This window comes from Vigna unguiculata, chromosome 6 (assembly GCF_004118075.2).
Source record: "Vigna unguiculata cultivar IT97K-499-35 chromosome 6, ASM411807v1, whole genome shotgun sequence".
Taxonomy (NCBI): Eukaryota; Viridiplantae; Streptophyta; class Magnoliopsida; order Fabales; family Fabaceae; genus Vigna; species Vigna unguiculata.
Genome location: NC_040284.1, coordinates 4,722,749 through 4,738,315, shown reverse-complemented (window position 1 = coordinate 4,738,315; position 15,567 = coordinate 4,722,749). Strand labels below are relative to the sequence as shown.

The 15,567-nt window shown below is 34.1% G+C and overlaps 1 protein-coding gene across 1 annotated transcript; it reads right to left on the bottom strand.

Moving 5' to 3' along the window:
* Positions 1-6,619: 6,619 nt before the first annotated feature.
* Positions 6,620-7,355, bottom strand: LOC114188318. The gene is made up of 2 exons (XM_028076915.1): positions 7,037-7,355; positions 6,620-6,705 (listed from the first exon to the last, which is right to left on the bottom strand). The coding sequence occupies exons 1-2, from the start codon at positions 7,353-7,355 to the stop codon at positions 6,620-6,622; spliced, it is 405 nt and encodes a 134-aa protein (XP_027932716.1).
* Positions 7,356-15,567: the final 8,212 nt, after the last annotated feature.

Sequence of the window (15,567 nt, the reverse complement as noted above, 5' to 3'; positions counted from 1 at the left end):
AGTTGGATATATAAATAAAACTAGTGACGCATACAAAATTATCTACAATCATGTTCATTAATTATGAGAACAATTAATCAACCTTTGGGCGATCCTTAAATGTCTTATAATTAATGAATTTTAATTAACCCATAAATTTAATTATTCATAATTTAGCATCCATACTATGGGTAATTAAAATAAAAAACATTAATAATTTGAAATTATATAAACATTAAAATTTTGGCCACTTTGGTGACTAACAAAATTTATCATACTTAATTTCAAATAAATAAATACACATACATTTAATTGCTATAAACTTTATATAGCATCTTCATTAATTTTAATTTAACAATAACAAACATAAATATTATTGCAAATTAAAATTAAAATATTAATTATTTATATAAATAAAATAATTAATATTATTTATTTTATTGGTAACATAAACCAATAAAAATATTACACTTTAATCTTAATAAATAAATAAACATAATTTAACAAAACCACTAATTACACGGTTCACATATTATGAAATTGGAAAACTTCCAATTTTCACACGTTCACTCACGTAATAATTTTCACTCCAAATTTGAAGGCTCATGCATTCACACATTATTCACGTTCATGCAACAGTTTTTTTTCATCAGTTTTTTCAATACCACGTAACTGTCCATTATATTTTCATTCCAAATTAAACAACTTTCAAACTTCACAATAACAATAATGGCACAGCTTGTTTGTGGCAGCAGCAGAATTCATACATAATTTAAAAATACTCATAAAGCATTTAAATTATAAACCCTTGAGTAATAATTAGAGTTCATGATGATTTGGGATAAAATTAAATTAGGGTTTATAGCATTAGGGAAAAACATCATAAGGGAGAACCATCACATAATAGGAGAATCATAAATCTTACAATCTTGCTCTGATACCACATGTAAAACTTAATTAAGGATCTTTAAGATTTATAATTCTCACACGATAAATCATAATAGAGCAGTAACCTTGATCCATGAGAGATCCTGTGAATATGCGTTCTTCAATTTATAATCTTGTGTGCTCTTCAACCACCGTTTCCCAATCTATCTCTTTGCCTTTCTTTCTCTTCTCACACGTACTTGATGGGTTACAGTGAAAAGAACCTTATGGCCAGAGACAGAACCCCAATTCCTTTTATAAATCAACGTCCATCAAGTTGGTTTTTTTATTTTATTTTTATCTTTATTTTATTATCACTTCCCATAATAATAACCAATAAGTCTTTATATTTTATTAAATCACAATTGGGCCCATCATAATATTTCAAATGAGTCACTAATAGAATTAATTCGTCAATTAATTCTAACACAAATAACATATGTCAGACATAAATATCATCTTACCTCAATTCGCAATCTCTCTAGTTGGTTTCTTCTCGGTTCGTGCACGTCATCTGCTGGTATCACTGCTTGGACTCATGGGGTTATCCGCGGAGAAGACTCTGACGATCAAGTCAGCCAAAAGATTATCAGAAAGTCAAATTTTGTGATTAAGAGATTAATGAATGCGTACCTTTAATTGTTGGGATCGATGCGTATTTATAGTTTATTAATTACGTTTGACTTTGTCATGGGCTGGGTTATTGATTGGGTCGTAGGTGGGCCTGGGCCTGGCCCAGGCCCCTTAATTCAATGATTGTTGGTCATAGGGGGTTTGTCTCAATATTCTAAGTCTGGAATGGTCAGTAGATGTCGTTCTGTCCTCTGAAGTAGGCGGCCTGGTTCGCTTATGCTTGTCGGTTGATTCATTTGGTAACTGTTTGCATGCTTGCGGGCTATGTAGGCGAATTTTATCATATAGTCGTGTTAGGCTGTCTAGGTGCAATACAATTAATTAATAGGATAATACAGTTTATAAAACAAGTTATTATGAGGCTAAAAGCATTAAATTTTATCTATTTTTGTAATGGATATATAGATTCCTAAATTAAGTGACAAATGGGTGTAATGGATATATAGATTCTTAAATTTTACTCTTTTTGTAATGGATATATTTGATTGATATTAAGTAGTAGAATTACATATTTATAAATATTTTTATTTATCATTAAGGAGAATTATTTACAATTTCATTATTTTAAAAAAATTGTTCATAAATTTAAATGCAAATTGTGATAAAAACATATTTACAAACAATTTAAATATAAGTAGTTATGACCTTAATGCTTTTTAAATAATATTCAGATCCATTTCATCAAAATACTTATAGTTCCCAACAAACCTTATATTGTTATTTAATTCTTTTTCAGAAAATTCTTACGTTTTATAAGTAACAATTTACTTTGAAATATCTTACACAAAAATAATAATTGCAGAATGAAGGAAAAAAGAAAGTGCCACTTACGAAGAAAAATAAAATACAAATTAGAGTATTTAAGTAGTTGTTATGTGTTGGGCCCGAAAATCACTTTATTAATATAAAAATAAAATAAACACAAGAAAACACATAGACATCACGCTCATGTCCTTTGACTTCGAGTCAAAAAATATATTTGACTTTTCTTATTTCTTAATACTTTTGTAATAAGAGTGTTGTTTCATAGCATATGAGACTTTTGGTGAAGGGAGGATATGTTGGTTCTCAAGTGGGTATTCACCAAAGTCCTACATCGAGTAATATGAAGAAGAGAGTAGCAAAAAAAAAAATACTATAAAAGTAAAGAGTTGGTTTTGAAGTTTCCACCAAAACTCAACATGTCTCTTAGGTGTATAGGGGACTTAGGTAGTTGTGTATCATTGGAAAGTTTGCAATTTTTGTTAGAAAAATTGCACTATGAAGGTTTGTAGTTTTAGTCCACAAAAATTGCACTATGAAGGGTTTTCAATTTTGGTCCGAAAAAATGCACTTGGGTGATAAAAATTCTTGTTGAGTGTTTGTGGAAGGAAGGCTTGAGGTGTCGAACCATGTTAAATTTCCTATGTGCTTTTATTTATTTTTCTGCTCTTATTTTGGGTGTGCTTCCGCTTGAAAAGATTATTATTTTTAGTGAGCGCTTTCCCAACAGTGGTATCAGAGCATATCTGTAAGCCGCATAGCACTTCCTCCATGCACATGTCGCAAATCGCGACTCACACAGATCAGATCTCTATGATACATCACTCATTAGGCCACATGAACACTATTTGCAACCTCCTCCATAGATTTGGGAGTATCTCGCCACACATGAACTCCACTCTCTTCAAAGGATGTTGATTCTGGTCAATATGCCAAACTACTCATCTTCCTCCCTTGATTAGTCAATATGCCAAACTGCTCCTCTTCTTCCCTTGATTAGAAACAAAAAGGGTGAGCTAGATAAACAACATACATAAAATAACACTAAGTACAACATATCCAAATTAACTTAACCATTTCCTCATTTATAAAAAACTTTATATCATGACCCCCTTGTCTCATACCTATATGAGACAAGCACACATTCAACCATGGTCTTAAGGATTCCAATGCTTCCACGAACTTGATCGCTTGTAGTCCAATTCTATGAACCTTCCCACTCGTAGTCCAACACGCGTGAACAATGTAACACTCCAATTATTGGATGTCATGGAAAGATATAAAAGGAGCATTTTTAACAGAAACGATTATCGATAAAATGAACTTAAGTAAAAATTTATAATTTAATCTTTTAAAAAATCATAGTTCAAACATCCATTATCTAAATTTTTTAAATAACAACGAAATTGAAAATAAATTACACCATCTTTAATGCGTAATTTAACAACTTAATAAAAAAAATATAAACCCCGATTTCACCCATTTCTCTCGTCGGTCTACTACACACCAAAATCATCTGTAATATCATATGTTCCCGTATAACACACACATCATACGATCATCACACACACAACAAACACACAAACAAATAGGAGTAAGCTAACCACAACAATGATATATAAAAGAACTTTAAAACTTTGTGAATAATATTCAACTTCACATCTAAGTACTATACTTAAGCACATAATCACCATTACACTCCCATCATGTAAGAAAATAGAAACTAAAAATTGCCAACCAAACTATGACTAAGTTTGCTCACCCTAACATACGTCATGCAACATTACTCATCCGAACAACAAGAAAAAAATGACAGCAACATTTTAAATTGTGATTACTCTTGATTTTCTCTACCAAAAGGATTATATTTCAAGACCTTTTATGATTTATATATATAAAATAAATGTATTTTAAATATTTATAATACCAGACCAATATATATATATATATATATATATATATATATATATATATATATAATATTCCAATCAACACCTTTAAATTTCCAATCTAATATAAATTGAAATTCAATATATAATCACATAACCATTGACGTAAAAATTAGATACACCATTATACATTGTAGAAAGATATAAGTAGCCCGCGTATCATTCACACCATAATAATACTTTAATGCACATTAAACCCCTAGTGGGACCCGCAAGTATAATAAAAAAACCTACTAAATAAAAGAAACCTGCTGAATAACATGAAATCCTATATCCCTCACGTAAAAGCAATTAAGTTTGGTTGCACCAAACATTTAAAAGCACCCACCATGCACCACATTATATACACTCTACTGCTGCACCACACAAGTAAAGGAAATAAAAAGAAAAGAATAAAGAGAATGGTGCCATACGTTCATCCTCATATTAACAGGGTGTATGAAACATGTTTTGAAACCTAGAGAGCTACCCACACCACCAACATTAAAATATATAAGTATATGACAATAAAATGGAACCATGCAAACAAGAAAGAAAGGGACTAGGCTTATAACGAACCAAAAGAAAATGTGAAGGCACAAACTTTGGTCAAACACTTGAAACCATACATTGCACCGTGCACATGCACCAAGCCATCTTAACGTGGTCCCACCAACTTAAAACAAGTTGTAAAACACCAATTTATGCATCTACCTAAATGTTGCAACCCAAAATCTCACAAAGAAGCAAAAGTAAGTTTATATGTGGATCCATCAAAGATGCCACGCTAAAACTATAATATGATTCCAAAAGTGAACATGAAAAAAAAAAGAAACTGAAACCTCATGCATACCCAAAATTCTAAGATTATTATGTATGCCAAACACGTAATTATCCACTCAAGGAAATACAAATGATACTAACTAAAAGAATGAAAAGAAATGCATGTGATACTATCCCATTTAACACAACCACAAGAAAGGTTTAAAAGGTTTAAATAACCCATTTTGTACCCCTCACATAAACTAGATATAGAGGTTTTTTTTTTCAGTAGTATGCAATTCAGTTAGCCTAATTACGGGAATAGGTATTTTTTTTAAAAAAAATTACAATTATAGGCAAAACGTGTGGGACATATACGTTTTTTGATGAAAAAATTGTTAGGCCCCATGCGTTTTTGGGTCAAATATGGTCAATGGATGAAATCGTGCAGGGGGTGGACGACTTTAAAAAAGAAATCGTGAGGGGCAATACGTTTTCACTTGAAATTGTGCAAGGGGGAACGTTTTTGTATTTGTAATCGATTACCCTCCGATGTAATCGATTACTGCATGTGTTGCAGTGTTTGTAGGTTTAATGTAATCAATTACGGACATACTATAACCGATTACATAATGAGTGAAATATTTATGGGTTAAATGTAATCGATTACATAGGTATTGTAATCGATTACAGTCAAATTTTCTTTTTTAAAAAAAGTTGAATAAATTCGAATTGGATACAAAGGCAATCATAATAATTTTTATTGATTTTATAGAGTTTTTTCGTCCATCAGAGAATAAAGTATATAAAACTATAGTGGATGAACGCATAAGATATGATAATGTCATAAAAATTGTGTTAATTTTGACATTCAAGAAAGAAGAAAAAAACATTGAAAAGTAAATTAATTGAAATTAAAAATGAACAAATTATTGGCAAAATGGGCATTGGCCCCTATGATGACCCTCAATACGATAATAAGAACATTGTTTTGGTTTATCCGTAATAGGTTGATCCATTTCGTTATGGATCCTTGTCGTTGTGGGTCTGGAAGGAAATTAGGACCTGTATATGTTGACCAATAGTCCTCATTTCGTAGTGGGTGAAATTGGACTTGATAAACCTTATTTATGTAATCAAGGTTGTAAATTAGATCGATAAAATTTGTAAGTGGCATATGAGCAAAAGAACAAACAACTATGACGTTATGACACGGTAGCCGACTAGCTTGAAAGTGACCACAATCACACCACCAATCATTTAATCTGACAGTGCATGAGATTGGTTTTGGCCGATATTGATGGGGGTCGATATCTCTTGCACCTCGAATTCAGAATTATCTCGATCGTGGCGTTGAACATGACAATATGCAGATTTTTGGTGATTTTGTTGGAGCAAGGCAGTGACGTCTTTTGAATATTGATGACCAACTCTTAACATAGAGTCTGCCTTCAAGCCACATTCAACAAACTAAGCATTTATGTTTTGAAATGTTATTTTCAATAGTGCACAGATAGGTATGATTGAGCCCCCTTAAGCACAAAGTTCATGCACTCCGCTAAGTTTGTTGTCATGTGGGTGTACCTCCGCCCCCCATCATAAGCCTGAGACCACTTATGTAAGGGGATTTAATCAATCCAAGCTACAACTTGCGAGAATTGGGACCTCAAAGCTGAAAGTTTTGCTTGCACTGTAGGTTGTTTTACTTCGTAAGCTGTGAAAAAGAAATATAAAATTAAATGAAATAATATTTTGTTTAAAGGAAAAAAATTTTGCATGTGGAATGTAAGGTTAAGAAAATGTCGTACCCAAGTTAATGAAATCTTTCTTGAGATCTTCATTTTTGAACCGGTTGTTGAAGTTGGAAGCCAAATGACATATGCAGTAGACATAGTGAAGATTGTTTGATTCCCAGTCAATTTCTTTCGAGCGTAGGGCTGACAAAATGCCTTTGTCTCTATTAATAATTAGGCATAGATTTGGTTGAGGAGTTACATGCTCTTGTAGTAGTTGAAAAAACCAAATCAATGTCTCTTTTGTCTCACCTTTTACTATTGCAAATGCCAAAGGAAATATGTTTCTATTTCCATCTTGAGCAATTGCAGTTAGCAAGGTGGCAGGATATTTGCTTGTTAAAAATGTTCCATCGACTTGAACAATAAGTTTACAATACTTAAAACCTTCAATGCATGGTCCAAATGCCCAGAAGCAGCGTTCCATAATGTATTTGGATGTCGCATCCTCACCATCAACATTAACTAGAGGACTGAAAAGTTGGAAAATTGTCCCAGGATTAGTCTGTTGGGCAGCTTGTAACCATTTGGGAACTTCATTATAAGATTGTTCCCAATCGCTATACTCCATGGTAATTGCTTTTTCCTTCGCTATCCATGCTCTTCTATATGTGACCGTATATCCGTAACGACTTTTTATGTATGTGACCAAGCTTTTGATGCGAATGTTTGGGTTTATCCAGACCAAATGAAAAACAATGGAAGCAATTTAAGTGGAATCCAAATTGCAATGATCCTGTGAAATTAATGTAGAGAAACATGTATGTCTACCGTCAATAGACTTGATTTCCCAATGATGTCTGATTTTACTATAACTAGCCCTCAAACGCCATTGACATCCATTGTTGTAATGGATGCATTGTGCAATGTAAAGATGTGGTTCGATTCTAAAACATTGAAGTTGTATCCATTGATGATGTGATAATGTTTTGCAAACAATGTTGCCTCTTTTGAATCGAAGTGCATCCGTTCCCGCAGTTTGACTTCCCCATATGGATTGTAATCCATAGTAGGGACCTGAACAATTTCTTGATCATTTGGATTGTCTTCATAAAAATCATCAGAAGTAAACTCATCCACGATGTCGGGAATGACTGGTTCATCTTCGATTGGATTAGACAAAGAAGATCCTCCATAATTCCATAACTCATTATGGACACGTTGGTATGGAAATGTATTGTAAGAGATTTGAGATGTGAAGTGAGCGGTGTATGTAGAGAAAAATTGGTACAAAAACAAATGGTGTTGTTGTTGTATATATAAGGACTTGAAGGAGGTTGCCATAGCATTATTTACGAAAGGCGTATGAGTATCCAGAACCAAAAGAAATGGGTTGGGGTGCGAATAGGAAAAAAATTTTGAAACCTAAAAATGTGCTACCCCTAGACGTTTTCACTTTGAAAACGCCCACCCCCCACGTTTTCATATAGAAAACATCACCCCCATATGTTTTCTACTAGAAAACGTCTACCCCACAATGTTTTCTAATTTGAAAATGTTTTGCCCCCAGACGCTTTGTAAATGAAAAACGTTGGCCCCCTATATGTTTTCTTCTTACATATTTATATTCCCATGCTTCAACGTGATTCCCTGCACGTCTGCTGCACCATTTCTGCTTCAAAGTTGCCACATTACTATTCCAAATTCACGTTTCTTCACTATCACAATGCTATTCACAATTCATGCTTGCTTTGATTCTCTTCCTCTGCATTCACGTTACCTGCAACATTGAGAATTGTGATGAGAAACTTTTAAACCATTATTATTGAAGAGAAAGTTATGTGTGGTCAAGAGAAGAAGGCATGTGGCAGTATGCATGCGGGGTAGAGTAGAATAGGTAGTCATGAGTGAGAGAAGTTATGCTTTACGTGAGAGAAAGAGAGAAAAGAAAAAAAAGGTACCCATGTGAATGAATAGTTGATATAGTTGTTTAAATAGACATGGTTGGTGCAACACTAACTTCACATCAAAGAAGGCTTCATATCTTTGCATTTGTATTTGGAATTGCAGCACATCAACAAAAAATTCTCACCCGTCAATCTCACAGGTTTGGTCAAATTTGTGAATTTATTTTTGTGTACAATTTCTTATTGATTAAGTTTAAATGATATTCTGTTAATGTTTTCATCTTCTTTTACGTAGTTTATTATGGCTGAGAACAACAACCTTCTAGTAAACATGTCAGTCTTGCGTCATCAAGACAATCACATCACGAACCAGATTTGGGAAGGAAACTAGAGAGTGCTCCGGCCAAGACGCCATTCAATTTGAATTTTGAAACATACAGATCTGATTGACCCCAGGGTCAGAATGTTAATTGATGAAGCTTGTTTTGGGCACGTTTTGAAAGTGGATAATATGGAGATTAACCGCCTCATGGTAACAACACTTTGTGAAAGGTGGAGGATTGAAACTCACACCTTCCACATGCCACTAGGCAAAACAACTGTCACCCTAGAGGATGTGTCACTCCAATTTGGGGTGCCAATAGATGGCGAACCCGTCACCGGTTCTACTTCTAGAAACCTGCTGTAATTGTGCCAAGAATTATTGCAGGACATTCCACCTGAAAATATGTTCACAAGGAACTAGATAAAGCTGTCGTGGCTAAATAGCAGATTCCGGGAATTACCAGATGATGCCAACCTAGGAACAATTGAACAATATGCACGCGCTCATATCCTGATACTAATTGGCAGTATGTTGATGCCAAATACATCAGCTAGTCTTGTGTATTTTATGTATTTGCCATTGTTAAGAGACTTGGCTCATGTTTCAAACTTTAGTTGGGGATCCGTAATGTTAGAATGTTTGTATCGTGCACTGGATCACGGTACTAAGTTCCAACAAAACAACATTGGTGGATGCATGTTACTGCTGCAGTGTTGGGCGTGGGAGAGATTCACATGTATCTCTCTAGAAATACAACCAGTCATGGATGACGAGATTGTGGTTGGCCTTGCGTTCCCCCTAAGCGTGAGGTGGTGTTGACAAACACGTTCCGTCTTCCATGACCAAACAACTGTGGTTGAGTTCAGGAAAAAATTTGATAAAATTCAACCAAAACAGGTTCATTATCACCAGTGCTCTACTAATTTGTTTATACAAATTCGCTATATATTTTTTTATGTTTAATACTAACCTTAATTTTTGCAGTTCTTATGGACACCATATCGACAACCCCTGGTTAATCGCTTGATCATCATACCATTTGTTATATCTCTCCTATTGCGCAATCATTCGATGATGAAGTGAGAATCATTTATTTTTGGTATTTCATAAATTATAAATTTTATTATTATTGAATTTCAAACATGTCAATTAATTACTATTTTTGTATCAGTATGACATGCCTGAGCAATATCATAATTCGCCTTCACATCAGCAGCTTCGTACGAATAGACCCTTTTCTAGCCTCCTTCACTCACAAAATCTGACTCCGGGTTATGGAAATTGGGATCAAAGAATGCAACCTCCATCGTCATCTCATCAAGTCCCCACTTCCTATGGTTTTTCCCACCACCGTCAACCTTTGGAGCGAGTCCATCCCAATTTTATGGTGGTTCATCTGGACCACAATTTTCCAGCTATGGGGGTGGTCCATGACAAATGTTTGGGACATCATCACTGACTCCACCATCCGTATATCGAGGGTCGTCATCTTCACAACAATATTACAGACTAGAAATTCCATTTCATGTTTTGGATGAAGGTTCTCAATCTGTGGAAGCACAAGAAACTAACGAGGAAAGTAAGTCATCCCCTCCTCTCACACAACCCGAGAGACGATCACGACGACCCACACGGAGGCCATCATGTGGCACAGGCAGCCATCGCTGAAGAATGTTACTGTATAATAAAATTATGACATTGTGGGACCATATTCTACTATGCATATATATTATTTAAATATGACAACTTTATATGTACGTTTCCAAAGCAATGAATAATATTTTTTTTCTTTTCACTCAATAATGGTGGCATTATGGTTATAAATACCACCCCCTACAACACTACCATTCCTTGCCATCAGTGGCGGATCTTGACCAAAAGTATTGGAGGGGCCAAAGTAATATAATTTTGAGATTATTAGATTCGATTATTAGTATAATGTTTCAAAAAATGGCTTTTCTAACTTAACAATTTGACCTTTAGTATAATATTTCAAAATATATGAAGTAGGGTCTATCTTGCTTTCATCTATACTTTCTTTTTTATCACTTTTAAAAAAATGAATTTATTCTTTTATTCTTTATCAATATACCTTCTTTGTAAATAATATTAAAAAATAATTTTTCATAATCCAATAAAAAATTGAGACACGTAATTATAAAATAAATATTACAGTCAAGTCACAATTAAAAATTGGTTATGAAAAAACTCATAATACATTATTTTTTTTCTATATTCATAAAAAATGAATATACAAAAAATTCATGAGATAAAAAGTAATGTTTTTATTATCGAGACAAGAGACAAGAAAGGAATAAGATAAATGAGAAATGAGAGCAAAAATAATGAATTTGTGTCTTCAAAAACAAGAAAAGATATGATAGTGAGAAATGATTATAATTTGTGAAAAACTAAAAAGACGATGAGAAGGAAAATAAAAATTATCTTAATAAATATTTGGTTTAATTACTCTTTTGATTCATGCTTTCGTTTAAAAATATTAAGTTGGTCCTTCAGTTATTTGTTTCAATTTGGTTCCGATTTTTGAGAAACGGATGCAATCTTGTCTTTTACGATAAATTTCGTTAAATTTCTTGAAACGGATCAATAATTTTTTCATTAAAATTGAAACGCTTAGTATGAATAATTTGTTTTGTTGGTGTAATTAACATAACCCTCGCACCCCCAACTGCCTCCACCATTTTTCACCATTGTGGCTTCGTTTCTTAACTAAATCAAGTCTCGTTCATTGCAATCTTTCTTATTTTCAATTCTCCACAAAACCCACCGATTAAAATCGTCAAAAACACCCAAAAATGGTTGAATCTTCAAGAAAACGCAAGACTCAAACTAGTGCCCGTCGTCACCGTGGTGTCGCCACCAACGAACTTGATGAAATTATTGCCCCCTCACAGCCACGTAGACTCTTCTCATCCGTAACTCAGTATGAAAGGTATTCTTCCAAAACTGAGTTCTATGATATACTGCATAATTTAGGATTATTACCTTTTTTGACTAATCGTCAATGTTATTATCCGGAATTAGTTAGAGTCTTTTATTCTAACTTGCAAATTACTAATGAAGGGGTTATTATTACTGAAGTTAAGAATATACAAATTAGAATGGATATAAATATGTTTTATCGTATAACTAAGTTGGGGACTCAAGGTGTCTATTTTGAGGGAAACATGGTGGAGGAATGGAGAGATGACTATTCTAGTCACAATGCAAAATTAATGATTTATCGTGACAATGTCAATATTAGAGGAAGAATATTGGCAGGGCAAATGAAAGTGGAAACATTTATCCTGCACTACATCATATGTCGATTGCTACCCCGAACAACTAACTTTGCTGAAGCTACTAAAGAAGACATTATATTAATGTGGGCAATGCTGATTGAAAGGGAGCTTAACTAGGGTCATTTGGTTAGATAATGGATGAAAAAGGCATTAAGAGACCATGCCCCTTTACCATATGCAAACCACATTACTGACATTTTAATTAAGTTTAATGTTCCTCTTGAAGATGAACCATTTGAGGAGGTTAATTGGAGAACAGACTCAATTGGTGCTGAAGTTATTCATTCCTTTGGTTTTGTAAAAAACCAAAATGGTCAATGGGTTCATAAACATGATCTGCAGGATCAACCTATTCATGATGAGCGCACACCATCTCCATCGCCTCAGCCTACCTAGGATGCATCTACTGCTATGCTCAATGATATTATCCATAAGATATGCAACCTCCGAGCTTTTGTTGGTTCAAGATTTGACAGTATAGATGCTCGGGTTGGTCAACTTGAGGAAGACATGGCTTACGTACAACGCCAATTTCCTCCTTCTTAGATGCATTTCATTTTTATTTCATTCAAAAACTTTGTATTTGTTTAATGCACCATCTACTTCACATTGACATTATTATTTGTTATATTAGCACTTTAATTAATTTTAATGTTTTTTTCCTATTTTTTCCACTGTTTTTAGTTACATATTCGACATTATTATTATCATTGCTTTTGTATCCAGTTAAAATTTTATGAACCTTTTTTTTTTTAAAATTACGCCTGTAATCGATTACAGTATGTCTGTAATCGATTACATTAAACCTAGAAACACTGCAACACATGCAATAATTTATTACATTAGAGGATAATCGATTACAAATAGAAAAACGTTCCCCCTCTGCATGATTTCAAGTGAAAACGTCCTCGCCCTCGTCCACGATTTCCTTATTAAAGTCGTCCACCCCTTGCACGATTTCATCAATTGACCATATTTGACCCAAAAACGCATAGGGGCCTAACAATTTCTTCATCAAAAAACGTCCAACCCTTACACGTTTTTCCTATAATTGTAATTTAAAAAAAAATGCTTGTTCCCATAATTAGGCCAACTGAATTGCCTACTACTGAAAAAAAAAACAAATATAGAACCCTAACATTGAAAGCATAAATTATAACTACAAAGACCCCTGCACCAACGTGGCAAGCCCTCTGATTCATGCCTTGCATAGTACCACCACCCCAACAACAGGTAATGCATCTCCCTTGCTTTACGGTAACCACATACAGACACAAAGGACCCCTGGGCATCCCTCCTCGCAAGCACTACCATGACACAACCACAAAACCCATGCAATTCATGTTCTTAAGGTCACCATGAACCAGGTATTACAATTTCGTACTCCACGAAAAACGAGTACGCATCACCTAGAACAATTCATCCGCATAACCATCTAAAACATCACGCCAAGCACGAAACAACAACAATGCTAGCATTCAACATTCACTAATATATTCAAACTCAAAAAGAAAACACAACATACACAACATCCATGCACACTCCTCACTTTTCATACATCAATCGACAAGAACATCAGAGAGTATAGACCGGTTTAGCTTCGCGTACCTAATTTTGCAAGTTATTCAAAGCGTCTCTAACCTCTACCTCCACTCTTCGCGTTTTCTCACACTTTGAAACCTATAGTGTTTTCTCTCTTCTCCTAAAACCCTTGCTTTTGACCTATAATCCTTTCATTCCTAATATTTTCTAATATTTTCTGTTAATATTATAGGAAATAAATCTTAGATATTGGCTGCCTTTGTTATTCAATAAAGAAAAGAATATATGGCAGCAAAATATGTTTCCATTATTAAAAGGAAAAAGGATAGGGGGTGGCACCAAGGGTTTCTAAACAAAAGCTAAAATTGAATGTTGCGTTAAAACAATATACTCATAGTGCATACTGCAACCACGGAAAGGAGAGAGAAAAACAATAGATTAGATAAATATAGCAAAGATATTTAAAAGAAATCCCATTCTTAAGCCATAAGGAATCGAATAATACACCTTCATAAAGCCTAGCAAAAACCCACCACTACACCAAATGAAATTTTAGAATGTAAAGTGCGCCACAAATATATAAACATATTTATTTCCCATTCAATAATTTAAATAAATAATATAAATAAATAAAGCGCTCTATTAAATCACTCTAATAATTATTCCACATTCTATAATTCACTAAAATAGTTAATTTAAATAAATCAACAATCTTTACCAGGCCATCACTTTTCCCCTGTGGGTTGCTCTTTATTCTAATATTTTTTCGGGTCTTACAAACACCACCTGTTATGAACCTCCCCGCTCACAACAACCTCAAGTGTGAGCATGGAACATACGAACCTCCTTTCTCGTATACCCACATAGTACATCCAATATTAACCTCCCTGTCTGTATCCATCACACATTTTCAACTCCATCACGAACCTCCCCGCTCGTAATTTATCCAAGCATATCCCAGACCAAAGACTGCCATGCAACACAACAAACAACAACTTGCCCCTGAAGCATCACCTAGCGTGGCCTAAACATCGCAAGGCGATGTCGTGCTACAGATCGCCTGGCGGTTCCATAACGCCATTGGGCGCCACCCTCCTAGGACCTCCCTGGTTTTTCACTATCGCCTTTGCGGTTTACTCCGTGCCGCCAGGCGCTATACTAGTTGCGTGATAACTACTGCTTTAGCACCCCCAAAGTAGGTTTTAACACCTCAAATGTCTCAGATACACCTCTAGACTACCAATTTAAGTGTTTATATGTTGCAAATAAATTCAAAATCACAATATCACACATGATACATCCCAATCATATAAGTTCACATATATTCCTCCATTTACACTCATGCTAACACTTGAATGGGACCAAACATAACCCACACTCTTACACATTATGAAACATCAGTAACATACTAATTTATTCATAGAAGGCATGAAACTCGCCTCAAGCAGTACATATAAGAATCTCCCTCTTTACCAATTCATCATGCCAACCCCCAATTCACATATTCACTTAGTCATATAATTTCACATTGGTCTCATATTATGCAATACAAAAGACGAACTCCAAAATAATATCATTTCATTCATTCCAATGCTTCATACCAAAATTTAGCATCACTACATGATCATGCACTCATATATAGACTCACATTAATAGTAACTTGAATTTAACAAGGGATTATTCATACTTTTAGTGAATTCAAATCCAACTACCACCTAAGGCCATAACTTATGCAAAATCATATAATTAAATTAGGCAACACCTGTA

Bases quoted from the DNA above. Each gene is read 5' to 3' on its own strand.
- LOC114188318 (XM_028076915.1), bottom strand. From the start codon at position 7,355: ATGGAGTATAGCGATTGGGAACAATCTTATAATGAAGTTCCCAAATGG. The intron at 6,706-7,036 runs GTGAGACAAAAG...TCTTTTTCACAG, and splicing joins GGCATTTGCAATAGTAAAAG to CTTACGAAGTAAAACAACCT.